We start from the raw sequence: 26,501 nt of genomic DNA, 5'->3' as shown, positions 1-26,501 counted from the left end.
CTGACCATGGCAAATAGCTTTTAATCTCTTTTCTTCAATGAGATTCAATTGGTCAAACCGAGCCTGAACCCATTCAGCTTCATCCAATTTCACCTCTTTCAAAAATCGAAGTGATGGGATTTCTACTTCCACTGGCAAGACTGCTTCCATCCCATATACTAAAGAGAAAGGTGTTGCCCCTGTCGAAGTCCGCACTGTAGTTCGATATGCATACAAGGCAAAAGGTAATTTATCATGCCAATCTTTATAAGTATCAGTGGTCTTTGTGATGATCCTTTTAATATTTTTATTTGCTGCTTCCACTGCTCCATTCATCATTGGACGGTAGGTCACTTAATTAGAATGTTTTATCTTGAACTGAGTACAAAGTTCTATCATCATCTTGTTATTCAAATTAGTGGCATTATCTGTGACAATTCTTTCTGGCAATCCATACCGACAAATTATCTCCTTTTTTATGAATTTACAAACTGTAGATCTCGTGATATTTGTATACGAGGTAGCCTCAACCCACTTAGTGAAGTAATCAATTGCCACAAATATGAAACGATGTCCATTCGAAGCCTTTGGTGTAATTGTCCCAATGACATCCATGCCCCACATAGAAAACGGCCATGGTGTGGTCATCACTTGCAAAGGTGACGGAGATGTATGAATCTTATCCCCATAGATTTGACATTTGTGACATTTTCTTGCATAATCAACACAGTCTGAATACATAGTGGCCCAATAGTATCCATATCTCATGATCTTCCTGGCCATAGAAAGCCCATTTGCATGTGTTCCACATATCCCTTCATGGACTTCTTCAAGTATACCTTTTGCTTCTCGAGCATCCACACATCTCATCAAAACTTGATCACTCCCTTTTTTGTACAGAACTTCCCCATCTAATACATATCCGGCAACCATTCTCCTTATTGTCCTTTTATCGATCTCAGACGCACATTGTGGGTAAGTTTGATGCTTGATGTATTGCAAAATATCATAATACCATGGACGACCATCTACCTCTTCTTCGATATCATAACAGTGTGCCGGGGTATTATACATTTGCATATTAATTGGCATCATGTCAACTCTTCTATTTGCTTGGAACATTGTAGCAAGTGTGGCCAAAGCATCGGCCATTTGATTATCTTCTCGAGGGAGATAATTGAAAGTGACATCTTCAAATTCTTTTACCAATTCAAGGATCAATCTTCGGTATTCCACTAACTTTGGATCCTTCGTCTCCCATTCTCCTCGCAATTGATACACCACTAGTGAGGAGTCTCCATATACTTGGAGCACTTTGATTTTTCTTTCTATAGCTGCTCTTAACCCCATGACACAAGCCTCATACTCTACCATATTATTGGTGCAAAAGAACTCCAATCTTCTTGTAAAAGGATAATAGACATTTTCCGGGGAAATCAATACTGCTCCAATTCCTTGTCCTAAAGCATTAGATACCCCATCAAAATACAACCTCCAAGATTTATCATCTGAAATTGTTTCCTCCTTGGTTGTGATGCACATCAGATCCTCATCTGGAAAATTAAAGTTTAAGGACTCATAATTATTTGAGGCACGACTTGCAAGGAAATCGGCTATGGCACTCCCTTTGATTGCTTTTTGGTTCACATATACAATGTCAAATTCTGATAACAACATTTGCCATCTAGCCAATCTACCAGTTAAAGCTGATGATTCCATTAAAAATTTCAAAGGGTCAAGCTTAGATATCAACCAAGTAGTATGGTATAACATGTATTGCCTGAGCCTTCGAGTAGTCCATACCAAAGCACAACATAGCTTTTGAATTGGCGGGTATCGAATCTCACAATCAGTGAACTTTTTGCTTAGATAATAGATAGCTCTCTCTTTCTTTCCAGATTCATCATGTTGCCCCAATACACATCCCATTGAATTTTCAAAGACCGTTAGATAAAGAATCAATGGTTTACCAGGGACTGGTGATACCAGAATTGGAGTATTAGACAAATATCCCTTGATTATCTCCAAAGCCTTTTGGCACTCGTAGTTCCAAACTTCGGGGTTGTTCTTTCGAAGCAATTTGAAAACTGGGTCACATTTTTCAATTAATTGTGAAATGAATCGAGATATATAATTTAACCTTCCTAAGAATCCTCGAACTTCTTTCTGTGTACGAGGCGGTGGAAGATCTTGAATGGCCTTTACTTTATCTGGATCAATCTCAATTCCTTTTTGACTTACCACAAACCCAAGAGTTTCCCAGAACGTTACCCCGAAGGTGCATTTAGTTGGATTAAGTTTCAATTGATATTTCCTTAACCTTTGGAAAAGCTTCCTCAAGTTTTGAATGTGTTCACCTTCAGTCCTGGACTTGGCAATCATGTCATCCACATACACTTCAATTTCTTTGTGCATCATGTCATGGAAAAGAGTCACCATAGCTCTTTGGTAAGTTGCCCCAGCATTTTTCAAACCAAATGGCATCACTTTATAACAAAATATTCCCCACACAGTCACAAATGTGGTTTTTTCCATGTCTTCAATGTTCATTTTTATTTGGTTATACCCCGAGAATCCATCCATAAAAGAAAACCACGAATGACCAGCAGTGTTTTCCACTAAAGTATCTATATGAGGCAATGGAAAATTTTCCTTTGGGCTTGCTTTATTAAGATCTCTGTAATCCACACACATGCGAACTTTACCATTTTCTTTGGCACAGGGACTATGTTGGCAACCCATTCTGGATACTTTGCCGCTTGAAGAAATCCTGCATCAATCTGTTTCATCACTTCCTCTTTAATTTTTAACAACATTTCTGCTTCATTCTTCTGAGCTTTTGCTGAACTGGCTTACACTCAGGCTTTATCGGAAGCTTGTGCACTACTATATCTGTACTCAGCCCTGGCATATCTTGGTAAGACCATGCAAAGATGTCCTTGAATTCTCGAAGAATATCAATCAAGTCTTGCCTTATCTCAGCAGAAAGTGTGCTGCCGATTTTTACTTCTCTCTTATCATCATTAATTCCCAAGTTTATAACCTCAGTTTCTTCCTGGTGAGGTACAATCTGTTTGTCCTCATTTTCTACCAGTCTTAATAGTTCGTTAGGAACATCACATTCTACCTCATCTTGACACTCATTGATTTCTTCCAGACATATGGGCTGCTCAAAGTTTATCTCAGTATTAAATTCATGAACATTCATGCTATTGATATGGTGACACCTGCAAAGGGAAAAATTGAATCGAATATATATTTGGAAGGAGACCAAAATTTATGAAATGAATGTAAAGAATAAAGAATAAAGAATGAAAAATATAAAATAATGATGGTCATTTAAGAAACAAAAGATTGTCTTTTATTGAAAGCAAGTAGAGTTAACATAGCTGCCCTTATGAAAATTCCTTAATACTTGCGGGCATAAGTATAAGGATTAGTACTGGGTATTACTCTGAATTAATCTTAAAAACTATAGGGAGATCCTCTGCAGTCCAATTTTTCAGTGTTTCCCCTGGGAAGCAAGGACGGATTCCAGCCAAATATCTTCCTGCTTTATCATCCCCAGTTATCATGTTAATGACCAAACCCTCCATAGCTTCATTGAACAAGTTTCTGTCTTTCATCTTCTCTTCTTCGTCAATTGCTCTGGTTAACTGTTGCTCTATATCAAACACTCCTCCAAACTTGAAAGAGCTCATTAGAGGAGGAAAAGACATATGCTCTCCCATGGAATGTCCTCTCCTTTTAGTCTAGCTCTTCTTATTTCACCTCTCTTTTTCATTTCTTTATTTCTTTGCTGAAAATCATGCTTAAATCCTAGCCCAAAGCGATCGCTCTTCATCATGACAAATTTGGGATATAAAGTTCCTTGTAGGCATCTACCAAGACCCCTTCCTATCTTGGCTCCTTTTCCTAGAGTCTCTCGCACAATCATCTTAGTACAATCAGATAAACGTGGGCGAGGAATCTTGTTTCCTTCAGCAACAAAAGTAGCATTGACAAATTCTAAGGCTCTGAAGGAACACTCTAGAGCATTCTCATTCGTCTCAATATATGGGGCGTCAGTCGTCACAGAAGCAATAATTTCTTCCTCTGCCCCAATACTAATCAACTGACCATCTGACACTAATTTCAATTTTTGGTGTAAGGACGAAGGGACTGCCCCTGCAGAATGAATCCATGGCCTCCCAAGCAAGCAATTATATGAAGGGTTGATGTCCATCACCACAAAATCAATATTGTAGATAGTTGGTCCAATCAACAGTGGTACCTCTATCTTTCCAAGCACATCCCGCTGAGTTCTATCAAAGGCTCTGACAATATTTTGGTAAGCCCTCATATGTGAGTTATCCACCAGTAACCTTCGTAATGTGGCCATAGGCATAACATTAAGTGCAGACCCATTGTCAATCAAAACACCTGGTAAGACATGACCATGACAGTGAGTTGTGATATTGAGGGCTTTTACCGATCCCATTCCTCCATCAGGAATTTCATCATCAGTGAAAGTTATGTAGTTGTCAGCAGCTATGTGCCCTACAATTCGATCCAACTTGTTCACTGGTATATCCTCAGGCACAAACGTTTGATTTAGTACTCTCAGTAAAGCATTCCGATGTACCTCTGAATTTATTAACAAATCCAGAATCGAAATCCGTGCTTGTTGCTTGTGTAGATGCTCAACTACACTATACTCACTATGTTTTAGAAACTTCAAGAATTCTTGAGCTTGTGTTTCTGTTACCGGCTTATTGATCATTGGTGGGGGTTCATCGTTGAATATCTTCTGCGGTACCACTACAACTTTTCCTTTTGCTTTCACTTTGTCTACTACTTTCGATATCTCGGTAGAATAGTGCCTCCCACTTCTTGTGAAGTGACCCACTTCATTCACTATTTCAGTTATCAAGTTGCCTCCTGGTGCTTCACCTTCAACTACCTTTATTTTCTCTAGCGAACCAGATTCCCTTATCAATGAAACATTGGCAGTGTAGTTCCAAGGCACCTTGCGGGTGTCTTTAAATGGGAATGGTGAAGGAGCTATGATTATAACTTTTGGTATTGACGACCCAGAATTCATTGCTGATGGTTTCACAGTAATGACCACTGGCTTACTTGTTCTGTGAACGGGCTCAGAATTTTCTGTCATGAAGACATCTTCTTCTCTTTTTTCCTTATCTTCCTCAAAGAACTCTACCTCCTTATTATCCATCAATCTTTGTAATAACCCCCTGAATTCAGGGCAAAGCTGAATTTCATGTCCTTCTTCTTGGTGATATTTGCAATAGTGTCCACACTCATTGGGCTTTGGCTTAGGATCTTGTCGAATCATGCCAGCCTGACAGAGTTGTTGGAATACCCAACTGAATGGAGATTTAATTTCATGAACGTCTTTCTTTGCCTTCCTCCTATTATCCTCCTGGATTGTATTTATCCCTTTGCCTCCATGATTCGGTAGTGGGTGTTTTTTTACATCTGTTGAGTCAAACTGTAATCCTCCTGTGTTAATCAGATTTTGCACTATCTTTTTGAAGGTAAAACAATTCTCAATAGAATGGCCAGCAATTCCATCGTGGAAATCACAATGTGCATTTGCGTCATACCAATGAGGGTACGGTGGTTGAAGAGGAGTCAAACGGTAGGGGCGTACCACATCTGCTTTTAATAATGAAGCGTATATCTCTGAATAGGGTACGGGTAGTGGTGTGAATGATACTTTTTCTCTCTCCTTGCGAGGTCCCTTGAAATCATTTCTGACGGTGTTCATATCATTCTTCTCCGCCCTTGATTGGGTTATTGTGACACTATTTGCAGTATTCTTGTGGTATACACTTGCAACTTCATTCTCCTTTTTCCGGTATACAGGTTTTTTGGAGCTAGACCCTTCAGCTACTTCAATCTTGCCACTTTTTATAGCATTTTCGATGAGCTCACCAAAGATGATCAAATCAGCAAAATTTTTGGTGGCATTTCCAAGCAAGTGCCCCAAGTATGGAGCTTTCAAAGTGTTGACAAAAATTACAGTAGCTTCCTTTTCGAGTAAAGGGGGTTGGACCTGGGCATCAACATCACGCCACCTTTGGGCATATTGTCGGAAAGTCTCATTACTTCTTTTTTCCATATTTTGAATAGTCCACCGATCAGGAGCTATATCTGTAACATGGTGATACTATTCTAGGAATGCTTTTGCCAAGTCCTTCTATGATTTGATGTGAACCCTAGTTAATTGGTTATACCACTTGGCGGCAGAACCTGTTAAACTGTCTTGAAAACAGTGAATCAATAATTTTTCATCATTCACATGGCCAGCCATCCTCCGGCAAAACATAGTAATATGAGAGGAAGGGCAAGTGGATCCATTGTATTTTTCGAATTCAGGAACCTTGAACTTTATAGGGATGATCAAGTCTGGGACCAAACTCAGCTCTCTGGCGTCAGACCCATAGAACGGTTCAATCATTTCTACTGATTTTACCATTTCTTCCAATTTCTTCAACTGTTGAGTTATTTGTTTATTGGCTTTTTTCTTTTCAGTTAACTCATTTAGATCTGGAGTTAAGTGTTCAGTAACAGGCTGATAATTGTTTGGGAATGCAGATCCCATGTGGTGTTGCTGATTCTCATTGCTGACATATACATGAGGTCGTGCTTCTTGAGGTACCGAAGGGTGAGCAGAGATGTGTACAGGTGTGAAACCAAGAGGATGACCAGATTCTGGTGTAAACCTTGGTGGGTGCTGGGGATCAGAAGTAAACCCCGCAGGATGTGATGCCCCTGGTTCAAACCCTGGAGGATATGATAAATCTTGCTCGGATGACGTTATTTGGCCATCCGTGATCCTTCTACCTATAGCATGTTTCTTAAACATTTCTTCCATCCTTTGTAGTAGACCAGTTTTCGAATTTGTTATCTCTGCTTCCATCTTATTTAATCTCTCTCTCATTTCTTCTTGAGCTTGTTTTTGTTCTTGCTCAAGTTGAATCATTCTAGCTTCCATTTTCTTAGTTGTATTCCGAGTACCGTACGGGTGTGAGTTGAATGCCAGAATAACTACAATGATTGAAAATTATATTTTACATTATTTTTGGTGTTTTAATGAATGAATGCATGTATTAATGCAAAATATTTAACATAAATGCAATGCAGAATGAATGTATGTAAAAGGTGTTGATCTCAAAAAGTTAATTATCATAGAACAACTTCCATTGGAACACAAAGTTTTTATTACACAATAGTTCACTTATACAGATACGGCCTAGCCATCCGATTAAGTTCGACAACTTCTTTAATCAACCAAGACATCTTCTTCCCAAACTCAGAAACCGGATTGATGTGATGCTCGATGACCTTTGCTTCGACAGCTAATTCCCCAATGTATCTGGCAACTTCACTCATATGTATTATAGCCTCAACTACCATGTTGCTTCTATCTGCACTATGTTCTTCATAGAAATCATTCGATGTTTGCCACTGTTCAATAGTTCTTTGGAGATTTCTTTCTAGCTCAGTGATTCGTACTTGACAACTCTGCAGTGTGCTTTCCAGGCTTCGAATTTGATTTCGCAGTAAGGCATTCTCTTCATAACTTTCCTGAATGTTACTTGGTCCCATGATAATCCTTCCTCGGAACAAGGATTCTTCGAGTTGCAGGATATAATCACTGAATTCTGTGATTTTAGCCCGACATTGAGCCAGATCCTCTTCAAGTCTCGTTTTTGTTTCCTGCATCCTTCGATTAAGACTCTGTATTTGTACATTTTTATCTCCACACCTTTTCATCCAGCTGTTGATTGTCTCTTGTCTTTCTTCGAGCCTAGTATTGAAGTGTTTCTTTTCTAATTCCCACCTATTTCTTTTAATATCAAATTCTTCGATTTTTTGTCCTCTAATATCAAGTTCGACAAGCATATTATTTATTTCAGTTTCAAATCCCCTGATCGTGATGGTCTTCTCAGCTTCTAGCTCTTTGACTCGATCTTTCTCCCTTTTTAGTTCTTCCATAGCTTTGCGACTCTCGGCCTTGTATCTTATGATCCGCTCCCTCTTATCAAGCTCAAGCTCTTCTATTTTTTCTTTCCCTTTCTCCAAGCTCTTGAGTAGACGATCGTTTTTTTCCTTCAGATCTCTATTTCGATGTTTCTCTGCGTTTAACTTTTTGGTTAACTGGGCTGATGCTCTACTTGACCCAATTGTTATCCTAGATTTTTGCAGCTTGTAGTAACCTTTCTTCAGATTTTTCAACTCCGAATCTACTTTTTCTTTTCTCTTTCTTAGCATTGCAAATTGTGCGGTATGAAAATCAACATCAATACTCAACATGAATTTGTCTTGTCGAATCTCTTCTAGTTCTTTCGACCAACCTTCTTTCTCAGCTTCGAATTCTGCTCTTAAGATCTCTATCTCCGATGGGACTATCTGAATTCGTTCCTCCATAGTTATATCCTTACTTTGGTCAGGTAGAGGAATATTTTCATTCTTTCTTATAGACCTCCATTCCTCATAATTTGGCGTCAACATTACCTTGGCTGCATCGGCTCTAGTACAGAAAGTCTTCTTCCATCCTCTAACTGCATTCGAGATGTTTTTCTTGTAATTGTTCCCGTAGAATACAAACTCAGATGAGTGCAGTCCAGCAGTGACTGGGATAAATTGATGGCCACCATATTGCCTCATAACCAAAAGTGGTGCGTACCCAATTGCTCCCCATAAACCGAGCAACATCACCTAATTATAGTCACCGCACTTATAGAGGAACTCACTTTTTATTTGCCAAGGGGCACGCCAAACGATATCCTTGTCTTGCATATTCTTAAGGGCATCTATCCACATGTCTTTAGTGACTCCTTTTGGTCAATCTTTCTTTAGAAATTCTCTCAAAGGCGAGTAACTTGTACTAAACCGATGATATAAAATTTTTTCAATTTTCCAGAAGTGGCTACGGATCCAGACATATAGTAATTGCGCGCATCCTGAAAATCGACCACCTCCAAGCCTTCGACAATCATTCAAGGATCGAAAAGTCTCTGCTAAAATTACAGGAGCAGTGTTGACCCTTTTTTGTAATTGCTCGAATAAATCCACAACTGCAGCCTTAATAAATCCCAAGGCCTTCGGGAAAATGACTAAGCCATAAATACCCAGTGCAAAGAGGTCAAATCGCACCTTCTCGTCAGGATGACTTTGAATGATTCCTTTAATAGCAATCCAAGAAATGCCTTCACTTTCACCCTTTTTTTTGGTACGAGCAACCACCCATTCCTTACGCACTCCTGCGATTTTGGCTAATTTGATTCTGAAGGGTTGAGTTTTGATGGACTTGGAATAAATCCGATTCTCTTGAGCATCCTCTATGCGCAACAAGGCAATATATTCTTCGATGGTAGGAACCATGTCTTCTTTATTGAAAGTGAAACAATTGTACCCTGGATTCCAAAATTGAATCAAGGCTCGGATCAACTCATCATCTATATCAACATATAGCAGATAGGAAATATCCCCATAACACTGGTAAAACTGCCTCTTCTTACTCGACTCCCATTTTTCCCAAATGTCTCGTAAGTCCTGGATGTCATTTCTTTTAAGAGAAACAGAAGCATAACCCGCTAAATCTGACATGTGATCAGCTGGCAAACTGTCCCCTTCCAATCTTTGCAATGCTTCAGCCCACTGTCGTACCTCAGAGTTTTGAACTACTTGATTTAAATACTTTTCATCCATTATTGAAAGCTTTCCAAATTGACGATTAACTGAAGATCAACACCCTTAATCTTGAATGATGCAATGCAAATAACAAAAAAAACATAAAAAATGAAAATGAATTAGCACAAGTAAGAAAATTGATACCAATAAAAATTTCATTTAAAGATGAATATAACACCTACCCCGTCATGATATCTACCCAAACATGTTATATACCCACAATGATTTTTCAATAAATTAATCCTAACCACATGGTATCTAGTTCGCATGCTGTTATTAAACAATATTTAAAGTAAAAAAGAAAGGTACGCTCCTCCTTTGTGTACACCTATTTTGACAGACATAGGTTCGATATATCTATACCTCAGGTGATCGTTCTACGGTTCACTATATGCGTGGTTGCATTTCTAACAGAAAAAGGTACTCGAATTGTCCTTGATGTTAGTGCCCCCTTGGGCTGCCAAACCCTCAATCCTCACCCATTATAGGCTTAAACGGATCGAGTTCAATTCGAGAGGATACATTCCCTTATGTCTATGCGGAGAATAAATTCTCACGAAAACATAAGGTATATGAATCCCGAAGGTTACTTGCTAGGCCTGCACGGAGAATAAATTCTCACGAAGGCGTCGCTTTCGCCCCCACTTAGAAAGGTTCGGAGCTCGGGTATAGAGCTTATATTATGCAAATGCTCGTGACGTGTGTGAGGAGGAACATTCAACCCTTTGACTCAATAGGAAAATAACATCATTCGACAAAACTTTGGACAAATCTGAAAACAAAGATAAAAAATGTTAGTAAAACAATAATAAAATGAAGCAATTAAAAACTTCAATAAAAGGATGATAAGTTAACTAAAGACTCGAACTCATAATTTCTACCAAACGACAATGTGTAAGCGACTTACAGACTGACTCTCTAAAAAATGTCCCTAGTGGAGTCGCCAAGTTGTCGTAACCATTTTTCTGGCGGGGACAATTGTTTAATTGTTTTAAAAACAGTTACGATTTTAATTTTGGAAAATTCGGTGATTTGAAATTAATTTGGATAGAATTAAAAAGAGTCGCCATCAACCTTTTGACTAGGTAGGTCGAGTACCTAAAAATGTTTTTTTAAAAAAACAATTTTATGAAAAATCATTTTTAAGACAAAAATTGATCTGCGTTTTCCAAAGATTCGATTAAAACGGGCTTGGGAGTCATTTACGCGTGGGTAATGATTAACACCCCCACAGCGCCCAAAATTGGTACTGTGTCGCTTATATATTGCCGTAAATGGTGAAAATCCTGAATCAAATATCAAGTTAAAATATGATCCATTTATTGGAATTTAATTAATTTACTTCAAATTAATAACTTAAAGAAAAAAAATAAAATAAGTAGTTAAACTTATAAGAACTAAAATGCAACAAATCAAAAACTTGAAGTCTAAATTGCAATTAAACGAAATTAAAACAATGACTAAAATATGTAATAATGTCGAGTTATGCACATAAAGATATCATACAAAAATTAATTAAATAAAACAAATGATTATTTAACATGAAAATTACCATGACATTCTAATACAAAAATTATATACATTTATTTAGATATAAACTATATCTTATATATGATTACTATAAATAAGTTTTAAACGTTTGAACCATAATTAATACTCAATATTAAAATATAAAGATTTAATTCGATGTAGAATACACAAGTATATGTAAGTTACTATATGAATTTATATTAACTATCTTACAAATATGTACGCATATTATGAATAAGTAATGGAACATTATACTTATTAAATAAATGATAACTATACTTATTAAATAAATGATATCAAGAATATAAAAGTAAATACAAGTATACATCTAATATAATAAAATATATTAAAATTGATCATGCATGGGCTAATTAAATATATATAATAATATTATATATATATATATATATATATATATATATATATATATATATCCAGCTAAGCTATACGTTAAACAAATAAAATATGCCTATTCTTCCTAAGACATGTTAAACAAATATATATATATGAACAAAAAAAATCAATTTCCAAGACACATTAAATATATATATATATATATATGAAAAAAAATCAGTTTCCAAGACACATTAAATAAAAATATATATATGTTTAACAAATATCAACTAAGCTATATGTTAAACAAATAAATAATGGCTATTCTTCCTAAGACACATTAAACAAATATATATATGTATATGAACAAAGAATCAGTTTCCAAGACATGTTAAACAAATATATATATATATGAACAAAAAAATCAGTTTCCAAGACACATTAAATAAATAAATATATATATATATATATATATATATATATATATACGTTTAACAAATATCCAACTAAGCTATATGTTAAACAAATAAACAATGGTTATTCTTCCTAAGACACGTTAAACAAATATATATGTATATGAACAAAGAATCAGTTTCCAAGACACATTAAATATATATATATATATATATATATATATATATATGAACAAAGAATCAATTTCCAAGGTAAATGTACAAGTGATCTAAAAATTAATTATTTCAAATATTTTAATATAAAATCTAACTTTATCCTAAACCTAATACTTAAACTAAACTATCCAACCGTTTTCAACTTCAAAGAAATCTCAACTCTATCTTCTACTTCCCATACCCGAGAAGCTCAAGGTTAACACTCACAACGCCGACAGCTTCTCCTAAGGATGTTCCTTGCTCCGACCACATACCACATTAACCAGGTAAGACTTACTAAACCCTTCCCTATTTCTTAAACGGCGATGCTCTCATCCACGATGACTCTCATCTTTTTCAGCAAAGACCCAAACACCATAAGGTAAACTAAATCGAAACTATATTTCACTCTTTATTTTATATTTTTATTTTGCTTTAATCTAATCATCTCATCCGAATCATTTTAGAATTTACTCAAGACTCACTGTTTCGGAACTGACCACCTAGTCCCTTAAAGATGAGGACAATCACTCCGGCAGTTAAAGCTCACAACACTAAGGTAAAATTTCTTTCCTCCCTTTTCAATTGTTTTTTTTTATTATTTTGAAACACATATGCACACACAGAGAAAATGGGAAAATGAAAACAAATAAAAAAATACCTTGAACCCAAATTGTATTTCTATTGCTTTCGATTTTTTTTAATACAAAAGTGAGATTCTTACTACAATGGTTTTCTGTTGGCTTTTCGAAGGGTGAATGAAAATTCTCCTTGTCTCCTTTGCTTTTCTGTTGAAAACCAAGACCCCTCTATCGTTTTATCGCTGATGAAAATTTCTCGTTTTTTTTTGTATATAGCTTCCCCTCCTAATTTTTTTTTGTTCTCCCCCCCTGTTCCTCTAATCCTCTGCCTATTTTATGGTTGATATGTCCACCTAATCTTCATGGATGCATCTGTGTTTTCTTCGTTTTTGGTAGGATATTGACAAGTTAGGTATGATTTAGGTGATATGCTTTTGACTTTGCTGATATTGTTTGTTTTTGCTGTTCAGTGGCCGACATGGTGATGATGATGTTTCAACTTGCTCAGAGGTGACTAGCCTTAGTGACTCGTCGGTGGAGAGGCTTGGTACTGTTATTGATCTGGGTCTGTTGGGTTGCTTATAATTGGACCACATTTGACCTGCACAAAAATATAAACACACTTAATAATAATAATAATAATAATAATAATTAATAATATTTTTTAACTCTGACAAAAAAATTGGGTGTCTACACATAACAAAAGAAGAAACGACTTGCACAAACTCAGCTCAATAATTTAGTCTATGTGAAATATAATCGAGCGTTAAAGCGGCGTTATAATCATCGTGATGTCATTGATCCAATCTCTTTGGATGAAATTGATGAAAGTAACGAATGGTTGCTTGGTAGAATGGATGAGGATGAAGACGAAAATAAAGATTATGTGTTTGATGATGACAATTTGACATGGAGGGATGTTGGTATAGATTCCGGAGCTTATGAGTGTGACCATAATACTAGAAGAAAGAATGTTGCTAGTTCAAGCTCAAAAGGAAAGGAAAAAGCTAGACCACACCGTGTAGATGAAGATGATGACGTTGTTATGCTAAGGAGAGTGACACTGAAGAATAAGACATTGGGGATTGTGAGACGGATGAGAAGGAAGATGATGACATACCACTTGACGATGATGATGATGATTATCAGTGACTTTATTTGATGTTTTGTTTATGCATGTTGGATGTTTTTGTTAAACTTAGTACTTGATTATGCTTGTTGATAGCTTTTATGACGTTAGGTTGGTATTTTGAGTTTGAGAATGAACTCTATTGAAGCCTAATATTGGGTATCTATGATATTTGAGTTTGATTGCATTAATATATACATGTATTACAATTTTTTGGATATCATGCGCCTCGCCTTCGTGAATCCCGCGCCTCACGCCTCAAGGCTCCAGGACATTTTACGTCTCATGCGCCTTGAGCCTTTGATAACTTTGGATAGTACATGTGAATGATATGGGTGTTTTTCCTTCCTTTTATCCCTCAGCAACTTCTTACACTACAGCAAAACATGTATATAACGACGTTGTTCGCGATGTTATCAAAGCAAACGTCACTAAATTTGTACATATCGCGGAGTTTGTATCCACTAAAAGTTATGATAAGCGGCATTTTTGGAACAAAAGGCCACAAAAGAAAAGATAAATAGTGTCGTTTGGAAAAAATGCCGCTAAATATTATAACCTTTAGCATCGTTTATTAAAAAAACCGCTAAATATCATTACCTTTAGCGGCATTTTTTACAAACGCCGCTAAAAAACATAACCTTTATCGGCGTTTGTGGACGATAAACGCTACTACCTTTTGCGGTGTTAGTTTTAGCGGCACTTTTTGTGACGTTTGTTTTTGCGCCACAAAAGTTTTTAGCGGCGCTTAAAAACGCCGATATATGATTGAAAAAACGCCTCTAATTTTTCTTCTTTCTTTCACTATATATATATATATGCCCACTGTTAAGTTTTTTTATTTGAATTTTTAATTAATTTGATGTATTATATTTACATTTTTTCTTTTTAATTAAACATTAAATTTATTAAATTAAATTATAATTATAATTAATAAAATATATAAATATTGAGATTAAATGTGTAAATTATAATTATTGTAATTTTTAGCAGTCATGTCAGTTCATATGTTAAATGTTAATGACTAGTAGTTTGATTGGCCATACTTAAGTAGTCATTAATGTGGTTTATTCATAATTTTTTTAATGAAATAGGTAAACTACACGAGTTACCACTCAACTATTGATCCCTGTTATTTTGATTGTTAATGTTTGATTTCGTCAATCAGACCACTTAAGTATTTATATGCTTCAATTAGGTCGTTGGTTGTTAATATTTGACAGATATTATGACGTAACAACTAACAAAATTGGCATAATTATATATTTAGTCCTCAATAATTACATATTCTATCAATTTGATTATCATTTTAATTCAATTATATAAATTTTGATATCAAATTAGATAATTGGACAAAAAAAGTGTTGCTGGGAGATTCCAACCAGGGACAAAAAAAAGAAGGATATAAGCCTAAACCACTCAACCGACCCCGATAATACATAGTAACATATTACAAAATTTTCTATATATCCTATTATAGTTTATGAAAGAAAAGAAAATGAAGTTAAAATGTTAGTAGGAGGTCTCGAACTTAAAACTTTAATTAAAAATGAATGCACCTTGACCACTAACCCAAACATATATTTGAAGTACAATTACAACATTGTTCTATATATGATTATTTTTTATTTAGAAAAGTTTTAGTTATTAATTTTTTATTTAGATAATTTTTAATATTAAGATTTTCAGTTAAATTACAATGTTTTTGTTTTTTAATAAAATATTATTAGTAAAAAATTAAAAATCAATAATCTAACTAAAATTATTAAAAGCACTATGAAATTATTTCATATTTTAAAAGAAAAAAACATAATATTATATACAATAACAAAAATAAAGGGAAATGTATATTAAATATTAGAGTAGATTACATCTATTAATAAAAATTAATAATATATAAAACAATATTGTATTTATACTTCTAATATATGTTTGGGCTAGTGATCAAGGTGTTTCTTTGATTAAAGTTTCAAGTTCGAGACTTTCTATTAACATTTTAACTTCATATTTTTTTTTCATTAATTGTAATAGGAGATGTAAAAAATATTGTAATATGATAACAAGTATTGGAGTTGCCCGAGTGATTCAGGCGCGCACCTACCCTCTCCTGGTCCATGGTTTAAATCCGCGTAGCAACATCTTGTTCCTACAATTGTTTTCCTTTAACATGCCGCCGTCTTATTGGAAGAAAAATAAATTAAATTAAGTAAATTAAAATTAAAAAGTATCTTTCAATCATTTAATAACACATATCACTATCTAATTTGATATTAAATGTATTTAATTAAATTAAAATAATGACTAAATTAATAGAATATGTAAATATTAAGGATCAGATATATAATTGTGTAAATTTTGTTATTTACCATTTCATCATCTCTATTAAATAACATATTTCATCGATAATAAACATGTGAACTGGATAAAAGAATCAGACACTACATGGCGCATATGGTTTTAGAGTTGAAGGAAGAGTTTTGCATCGGAGGAGCTACTCCCATTATTGTTGACAGATGCCAAGGGCCAAAGATGGATTAAATTGTAAGGAAGTAGACTCATCTAGTTATCCTTTGTACCCAAAATAAAATACACGCTAATTGATTATCATTCTTGTTTAAAACATTAAATTTATTTAAATAATATAAACATTATTTTTATACCTAATGTGTATTTAAAAAGCTTAAGTTTAAGGGTTAATTTATTAAGTTTGTAATATCTTCAATCTTTCGAATTGATTTTTTTTATATTAATGATGGAAAAAATATTTTTAAGAATTGATATAAATATAAAGCGTTAAATTTTATTATCTAACATTACAACAAAATAGGTTTTTAGCGGCGTTTTCTTAGCTCTATAGCGGTTTTTAAGCGCCGTTAAAAACTTTCCCGACGTATGTAAAAACACGCAAGAAGCGCCGCTAAAATTAACGCCGCAAAAGGTAGCGACGTGTATGAACAGAAAACACCGCAAAAAGTCCATTTTGTGGCGTTTGGAATGTAAACGCCGCTATATGTTTAAAGTTAATGGTGTTTACTCTCAAAACGCCGCTAAAAACGCCAATGTATAATTTGTTGTAGCTTAAAAGGTTAATATTAATGCCTTAAAGGTTTTTTTATAGGAAGTCACTAGTTTTATTAAAAATAGAAAATATTTAAAATTAAAATGAAGACTTACAAGCATAACTGTAAACCTAAAGTATAATTGTGACATTTTTCTACTGCCATTGAGATAAAAACTAGTCACCTAGATCACATAATGACCAAAGAAGGAAAAGGTTAAAAAACTAACAAAAAAATCGAATAAAATAAAGATACGAACAATTATGACTACATCGGTAAACGAAACGCAAAAGGTGATGAAACTACTGAAAGACCACAGATAAATCGCAAATCAGAGTCAAGAGACATGGGAAAACTATTCACGGATGCAAAACGTGTATCCAAATCAATCAGGGTCTAAAGCAGGGAAGATCATCAAGTTAACAAATAAACGTCATTTTGATCAGTTGTGACAATGTCAAATCCAACCATATGAAAAAATATAAACTGAAAAAGGGGCAAAAAACCGTAAGCTACCAAAAGGCAGAGAAAAACATGCTACAAAGACATAGATAAATGTACCATGAAGGCAGAGAACATGTCACAAATACATAATTATTCTTATTGAAAAAATTAAAAAACAAAGAAAAAAAGATAATCGACAAGTGGCAACCAAAATTATAACCGGTGCCGCCACCGATTAAACAAAATTTAAAAAAAGTTATATTAATCAATAAATTGCACAATTTGTAAAGACGGAAAAAAGGGAAAAGAGAGGAAGATGAAGAAAGCGGCTAGAGTTTTTTTCCTTAGTTTTTTAATATTAGTAGACCTCAAAATTTATATGTTAGTGGTTTAATCCTCTTATTAATTGTTTAGTAGCTTGATTGTTCAATTTAATTTTTATTTCGTTTCTGAATTAGTTTTCAATCAATTAATGTGATCTCCTCTAATTTAATTTATGGTTAGACTAAGTAGAGAATGTTACAAAGATTCACAAAGTTTAAAGGCCATTTGATCTACAAAAACTTTAGGGCCAGTTTGACTAAACAAGTCTGTGGATCATTTTGTGATCGGTGTTTTGTAATAGCTTCGTCTTCTTTGGGTAATAAAATTGAATTATCCAAAAAAATAATAAAACCCTGTGTTTTTTTTAATCTGGTGAAGGACTATGGAACCATGGCCCAAGATTTGAGGGTGTAAATTTTGTGTCTCTGTTGTGCAAATATGGCCCGTTTGAAGCATAGATTGCAAAGCAGAAATTAGGCAACGCAACACTCAAAAGAAACCGAGTGGGGAAAACAAAGAAAGAGTGGTCATTTTTGGACCAAACTTAAATGGTCTGATAAATCTAAATACAGCTTGATTGTCTCATTCCAATTCTCGTTATGTTCAATAATTTCAATTTAATTTTTCAAAAATAGAAAGCTAAAAATTAGATGAAGAGGACCCATTGAAATAATGGTGTGAATTCATGATTAGATTAACATAACCATAAAAGGAATGGCCTCAGGTTTGATGGCTGCATTATCAACTTGTCATTATTTTTCGTTTACACTATCTTCTGTTTTCGTTTAATTCTGTTTCTAATGATAAGATTGATGTCCTTTCATTACAATAAGAAATTCATGATGCAGAAGCAGGTCAGGGATAAACATCAATCATGGAAAATTGTCGAAATGGTACAATAACAACGACGGTTTCGTGTTGTAATCGTTATTTGAGATTTTTTTAACATATATTTTGTTTGTTTCTATGGCAAGGTGAGTGTTGGGGTCATGGAAATACTATTCGTATGAATGATTTGGTTTTGCTTTAGGATGATGGAATTGATAACATATGAAACATGGTAATGCCACACAGTCATGTGTTTTGATGGGGTCAAGCTTCTTCAAACACACCTCACACATGGGCCCCTTTTCTTGACTCGGTTTCGAATATGACTCACTCCTCCATTTTCTGGCCTCATAATTTCCAACTTTTACCAATTGACGATGCAGGAAATAACAAATTAGGTTTGGTTTGAACGGTTATCATTGAAATTTCTATGGTTCACTTCTCTTACGGGTTACGTAAAGTCACTGATATATATAATTTATATTTTAGGATAAAAAAATATCCACGTTAAAATCTGAACTTCCTTCAGGTCATTTTCTATTTTACTAGTTGTATTGTATCCATCCATTTTTTGCATAATTAATTTATGTATGTCAATCTTTTTAAAATGTTTTCAAATCTATGCCTACATGAATTATGAATTTGTTATAATGAAAATGATCCTTTAAAAGATCCCTAATAAAAGAAAATCGAGACCCTAAACGGCCCCGTATTGTATTCACCCCACCTCCAAAGACATCAACAAGCTTTGTATTTTGATGCCATACATACAATTTTTGGTATGTTTGTTTTGTTCATAATATTAGTCATAAGAAAATCATTTATAAAATTTAAAATCTTTCACCGACGGAGGAGGACCCAATTTGGTTATGATTGTATCTGCCGACTACCTTTGCTTTCAAAAGTAAGTCCTGAATGTCCTGAACAAGGGCAACAAAATCACATGGTATCCATATCATTGGTTTCGGCTCATCATTCCAAGACTTAATTGGAGTGGGCCTCTTCATCGGGTGTGTGAAAATAAACCCTCCCCCCCATTTCCTTTTGACTTTAATTATTGTGCAATCTTATACTCCCTCGAAAGGAGTTTGACTAAAAACGACCTATTCTCATAATTCTAGTTATTTTTTGTTAATTAAATACTAATAAATATATCATTTTTAAAATTATATCATTAATCTAATTCATTAATAATACATACAATTATATACCATCTAAATATCAAATATTCATAGTTATATTGTTATTATGCTTTAATCTCACTCCTGGTCTTCTAGGTCGGCTCCTTTTTCCCCGATTTGAAAGCGCTGAAGTTATCATTAATCCCACTTGTTAATCACGGAGGAATCGTGTTGAGGCTGTTTAATCAAAACAATAATGATGACCTAATCTCCTGCCTAACCCTAATCAAGATTTGGCCCTACATATTAATCAAACCAACCACCAAATCGGTTTACAGTTAAGTCTACATAATTCATCAAAAAACCTACTTAATTCATTATTTCACTCCCCTTTTTTTCTTCCTTTCAAGCATATCGATTAAATTAAAGGTGATTATCCGTTGAATCCCGTCGTATAAAAAATAGTAAAAAAATCAAAAAGCGATTTCAATTCTAAAATAAATTTTAAATGATTTAAGTTCAAATAATATTGTGTGTATAATGATTACCTCCTAAACCTTATTAAAATGTTAAAAAATAGGAAAAATATTTGTTTTTAAGATTCAATAGTATATTTATTATGTTAGAAAATATCTGTTTTTTTATTTTTTAAAAAAACTATTTTTATATTAATATTAATTTTATTATTTTACTATTTAAATATTTGGTGTTGTGGCAAAACACATTATATATTCAACAGATAACCAACGTTTAAACATGAAAACAATATTATTAGAATGACTAATTACATGGACAAAACCACCTTCTGGATGGGAGGGGGCAGCTGCCCCTAACATTGACTGACTAATAACATTTTAGGTCATTGAATATTTTGAAAATATTAAAATTAAGTTTTTGTACCCAAATTTATTGGTAGAATTACTTTTGAGATATTATCAATTTTAAAATTAATAGAATTAAGTATTGACCTAAAGTTTATGCGATTTAATTATTTTTTATGATATTCAAATGTTAAAATTAGTAAATTATACCATCAATCTCTTTTTTATGATTTAATTACTTTTTAAAGATATATTTATTTTAAAATTAAACAACTTGCCTCGTAGATTCAAATTATAGTGACGGTAGTGTTTTCGATTACGTTGCGTTTATTACGATTATCGCAATAGCGGATGCTATTGTGGGTATCGCGATTGCGTGATAACGATTTCAAATGACATTTTTACCTCTATATATTTGTCTCTATTCTGATAGCGGACCGATATTTAAATTCCTGTTTGCCCTCATAATTTAATTCTGGCTCCGTCCTTGAGTAATTATATCCTCAATATAAATAGTAAAATGAATAAAAAATAAAAAAATAAATATAACTAAATATTTAGTTTTTTTATGATAGAGAGGTAAAAATCATAAGTTAATCTAAATTTATATATTTTGTTATAGTTAAAGCAAAAGTTTACCCCGTTTTTAAAAAATATATAAAACTAAAATGAAAATAAAAATTTTATTAAGTAATAATTAAATTGAACTATACAAATCCAGTCAACTCAAATCGGGAGTCGGATGGTAACAAAACTTTAAACAAACCTGAACCAAACTAAAATAAATAAATCGATCTTGACAATGTCTTGTTTCTTTAATTTTGTTTAATGGGCTGATGTAAGCTTGATTGGTGCAGGCATGCAATCAAGGTTATCCATAAATGGAGGGAGGTTGTCATCTAATACAAAACAACACGTAGGTTGTTTTTAAAATATGCTTTGCTGTTTCATTAGAATCGGATATTGTCTGCGTTAAAAAAACAGCTTAGTTACTAACCGAGTTATTCAGGTGGTAATCAGTTTTATATCGCTTGAATAAAATATCATGTTCGAGTCATTGTGTATATAGAAAATCCTTATTGAAAGACTCACTTATAAAAATCAAATATGTGATCCGAATCGATATAAATTAATCAATATAAAATCTTAAATATAAAGCCTAACAAAAAAAAAGCTTAGTTGCTATCAAACCTTAATTAATGAAAAATAAAACAGAATTAAATAATGCACCATATCCAAGTCTAAAAGAAAAAAGTACCATGAACCGACAAATTAGCCAACACGAGACACATGTCTTTGGAGTTTATGTTTAAGTATAAAAAATACGTCGGCACACACGGTAAGGCAAAATCTTTTAATCATGTAAAAGTGGAGATTATTGATTAATTAATACTCCATCATTCTTAGTTTTTTATACCAACAGAAATAGATGAGAATCTTTTGTATTAAATTAGAGGAGATACGTCAATGTTCCCGCTCGAGGAGCTTTGCTCTTTCCTCCACTTGTTCTTATCACACGAAGACAAGAAAATACGATTTGAAAGAGACAAATGGAGTAGTAATAACAAAGTAAATAATGCTGGTCCAATTAAATAATTATTTTTTAGGTTTGAAGTTCAAAAAACAGGGTTGAAGAGTCCGCATAATGATGATGGCGATGGTAAAAATATTGGGTGACGAAAGTGATGATGAGAATGAGGGAGCCAAGACTCGTGCAGATTCCTGGAAAGTCACCCTATTTTCAAGGAAGCTGCTCTCACTGGTTAATCATTATTTGTTGGTCCATACCCTAATTTCACGCCATCAATTTGATATAAAATTACACAAAAATATATTATCGTGGCAAAGCCACCCTTTTAGAAAGGGTTGTTAGTTGACACTCCATTTTTAAAAAAATATATGTAATTTCATATAAAATATTATTTTAAAAGAATATTAATATCGTTTTAGAGATAATTAACACTATGATCTAAATTTTCGTATTCACCCCTAGGTATCAATATATTCACAAGCAAACTTCAGAGAATATTGTCATATTAATTTTGTTTTGATGCAATTTTAAAAGTTTATTTTCTCAGTACACTAAAAAAATGGATCATTGCTTTAGAACCCATCATTCATGTTACTTTTTGTACCGATATCTGGAGGGTGACCATAAGGCATACCTGAATTACTTGCAAAGGAAGTCCAATGACTCCTGGACCATCCACTTGGTGAAGTTGATGAAACCTAAGATAGGTTCCATTGTTGTAAAGTGGAATATAAAGCTTTTGGAATGATATGGAAATTCTAATCAACATAATCGAGGGAAAAGAAAAGAGCTTTCTGCCTCAAAATTTGCATATTATGTGTAGAGATAGAAACCATTGGGGGACATCACGTGGGATATGACCCACCGGTTCCCTTAAAGAGACAGCATCAGACTAGGCTTAAGCCTAGAGCCCTCCATTTCTCCTTTAACCCATTTTTTATATGTACGGAAATAGACACATAGTTTTATTTTAAAGAGTGAATTTTAATATATATAATTTTAATAATATACATAAATTTATAAAATTTTAAGAAAATAAAAACAGATTTTTAGTAAAAATATATAATCAAAAATTATAAAATATAAAACAATATTAAAATTTAAGGAAACGAGTACCCACTAACCCTTCTCTCTCCATTCCCTGGGTCTTAGATTTTGCAACTGAACCATCCATTCCTTTCTTAGTGTGGACGCCTCTCACCACCATCCATTTCTTTTTTTCTCTCTCTCTCATGTAAGAAACACAAAAACACGTGAGCTTCTCTTTTTCTCTCTCAATTAACCATAAGCTTCAACCCATTTTCTTCTTCATCCCAGACATCCTAAAAGGTCGACACCATCATACTTGGATGGATCACCCTTTCCCACTAAACACTTCCAATAATTACATTCTTATTTACATCCCTACCAAAAGATAAGATTATCGGATATTTGTTGTTTCATACCACCAATATTCCTTTTTTAAATAAATATTGGTCCTCCATTCTTAAATATTGTAATTAATAATACAAAGAACCAGTTCCCTGACATATGTGTAAGAAGAAGTTTCATGGGAAAGTGCATGGTTTATTTTCAACTAACATGTGCACCAAGAAGAAAGTCAATGTGAACACCATTATTTACTCGTATTTTTTTATTTAACTCTTCGGAACAGAATACAATGTCATAATTTAACACTTTGAATTCAATCAAATGTTGCTTGTATGTCCATATCGATAAAATCAGATCTTAACAATATAAAATTTAAAGGGGAAGTTGATGGAGAACAAGAAATCTATCATTAGATACGGAAGGAAAGAATTAATAATAATAAGAGTAATCGCTTCATAGATACTATATCTTCTTCTAATGATCATTTACAAACATATATATTTGAAAGAAAGAAAAAGATGAAAAGATTGATCAGTAATTATACAATTTTGTTTTCTACAAATTAGCTAACTTTTTTATTCACTACAAAGCCCTTTAACCAAAAAATGGGTTGTGGCAGGTAGTCTTCTTCCTATACCAAGTTCCAAAGAACTTGATCAACATGCTGCAGAAGGATTGGAGAAGGGATTGTAGAAATTAGGCTTCGAAGCCATCGAAAATGGGCTCTTGGAATTGACGTCGGCAACACCGCCTATTCTTTCACAAGAAGGGCAAATGGTGAGAGTAGCCGCCGGCATCTGCATGTAAAAAGGCTGAGCCGCCATTTTCAGTGCCTTGAGTTCTTGTAGTTCCTTTTGTAGTCTCCTGTTTTCATCTGTCAGTGTTTCACAACACTTCTTCAAGACCTCACAGTCCACCTCAGTTTGCTTGAGCTTTGTCCTGTACACACACACATACAAAATTAAAAACAAAGATTTTTTTTTCATGATTTGCTTGATGAATTAAAAAAGACAAACTTAATGGACGATGGATTTACCTTGCTCTCCTGTTCTGGAACCAAACTTCAACTTGTCTAGCCGTCATGTTCAATTGCTTTGCTAAAGCTTGCTTTTGCTTCTGTTTCAGCATAAAATAGAACCAAAGATTAGATATCGTGATTTAAATATAGAGAGAGGAAGGATTTGAGGAAAAAGATGAGAGAACTAACGGGGTTGAGAGTGCTATGCTGTTTGAAGCTTTCCTCGAGAAGAGCAGATTGTTCTTTAGTGAGCCTAAGTTTCTTTCTTGCATTAACACCGTCTTCATCTTCATCACTAACTCTAGATGAGTTCTTCTCTATCTCTACTTCCTCGCTGCTAAGCTCTCTTTCTCTCTTGACTCTGACACTAGAAAACGAAGAAACAGCGCTATAGGGAGAAGCTTGACGACGATACAAATCATCGGCTGTAGGCTCCTGATCATGGTGATGAAGAAGATAACCACCTTTATTGACGTCAATCTTTTTGGTCACTTGGTAAAACTGATCACCACAAAGCCCCAAGGTCAACGACGGTTCAAAACATGGCGGTGGCGCCGCCGTCGTGGGTGGCCGTTGTTGTTCAAACTTGAGACATGATGGCTTCTTAGTGGGAGTTTCAAGGGTGGAGGAGAAGCCTAACCCCAGAACAAGGCCAGTATTACATGCATCCCCATCAAGACCCATTAAGCTCAAGATCTTTTTGTTTTACCAATGGAGTTGGAGAGGGGTTTTTTGTGGCTTGGTTAAGAAATGTGAAAATAAAGAGAAAGACGAAGGGGAGGGGGATGTTTGAAATGGTATGAGGGTGCAAAAGGGGTCTTAAGAAGGGGAGTTGGGTGGGTAGGTGGGTGGGTGGGGTGGCTATGATTATTAATCAGAGGAATGAATTGTTGTGAGAAAAAACCATAACGTAAGCTCTTTCTTTCTTTCTTTCTCTTCCTCTCTATACAAAGGTTGACCATTTGAACCCCACTACATTTATCAAACATTATCTTAATAAACAAACAAGGCACTTTCCTATAGAGATATACCCACAATCCACATGGCTGCTGTTAACAGATCAGGGGAATGATTCGTCAGCACTTGGCCACTCCTTGCATTCATCTACCATCTTTAACTATTAATACTACCCCCTTTCTCTCTTTTATGTCTACTTGTTTCTTACGTTCACCATTTTCTTCTTATCTACTAGTTCAATGATAAAAAATAAATTTTAAAATTTTATGTCGTTATATATATATATATTGTTATACTTCTTTCTTCATAGGTTTAATTTTTAGATAAATATATTTTTTACGTTTATAACAAAATTTAGTGATAATTGTCAACAAGTATTAAATGTAACAGTATTATAGTAACATATGTTATATAGTTAAGAAAAACATTTAAATTCGTAATTTGAAATAATATTATTAGGATGAACAATCATCAACCTCAAACATAAATTAAATAATTCTTTGTATATATATCATAATTTTCTCTCTGTGTCTCTTTGCGATTTCCCGAAATAATACTCGATAATTAATGTACTGGGCCTATGTTATTGCACCCGTTTAAAGGTTACCTAAGCAATAATAGTATTAAATTGAGGAATTATTAAAGCCTGACTTAATTAATTGAAAATAATGGGGTAGAGAGGACATCATTGGATACTAACAAGTTCCCTTTACAACAGACCACATGAACTGTCTCCCACTCCATGTCTGGTTTAACTGGTTGGAGATGGGTACCATGTCACCCTTGCTTACCAAATATCTCTTTTCTTATTTCAAGAAGCTGGTGACCAGTTTTACTTTCCCCCTGCTTATAATTATGAGCATTGAGATTGGAAAAAGATATCCATTCTCTCTCTCATAATTCCAACTGGGCATATAAAAATACAATGATAATTTTTTTAAATTTTGATCATTTTCATTTTAACTATTATTTTTAAAATTTCATACTATCTAATTATTTAAATATATTCAATTAGGACACTAATAGTTAACAGTTACAAAATTATTGATATGACAATTAATAAAATTAATATAATTTTTATTTAGTTCTTATTATTTAAATAATCTATTAAATTGATCATTATTTTAAATTAATTTAATATATTTGACACTCCAATTATATGATG

The 26,501-nt window shown here is 33.8% G+C and overlaps 1 protein-coding gene across 2 annotated transcripts in view; it reads right to left on the bottom strand.

Moving 5' to 3' along the window:
- Positions 1-25,162, bottom strand: part of LOC120173367 (homeobox-leucine zipper protein HAT22-like) — a 32,465-nt gene extending 7,303 nt beyond the window's left edge. The window contains exons 1-4 of one of the 2 annotated variants that reach the window (XR_005521049.1): positions 24,569-25,162; positions 24,398-24,477; positions 23,986-24,300; positions 3,589-3,611 (exon numbers count right to left, since the gene is read on the bottom strand). Coding sequence is in view for 1 of the 2 variants with exons in the window: in XM_039180564.1 (XP_039036495.1) it covers positions 24,018-24,300; positions 24,398-24,477; positions 24,569-25,063 (858 nt within the window). In the remaining variant the exon portion in view is untranslated. Of the gene's footprint in view, positions 1-3,588; positions 3,612-23,755; positions 24,301-24,397; positions 24,478-24,568 lie in introns of those variants that run through there. The other variant, XM_039180564.1, reaches the window with a different exon arrangement.
- Between the last annotated feature and the right edge of the window lie 1,339 nt (positions 25,163-26,501).

The sequence above is a fragment of the Hibiscus syriacus genome, unplaced genomic scaffold (genome assembly GCF_006381635.1).
Source record: "Hibiscus syriacus cultivar Baekdansim isolate YM2019G1 unplaced genomic scaffold, ASM638163v2 tig00111947_pilon, whole genome shotgun sequence".
Lineage (NCBI taxonomy): Eukaryota > Viridiplantae > Streptophyta > Magnoliopsida > Malvales > Malvaceae > Hibiscus > Hibiscus syriacus.
The sequence above is the reverse complement of the archived record's forward strand: the minus strand, read 5'-3'. Positions and strand labels throughout refer to the sequence as shown.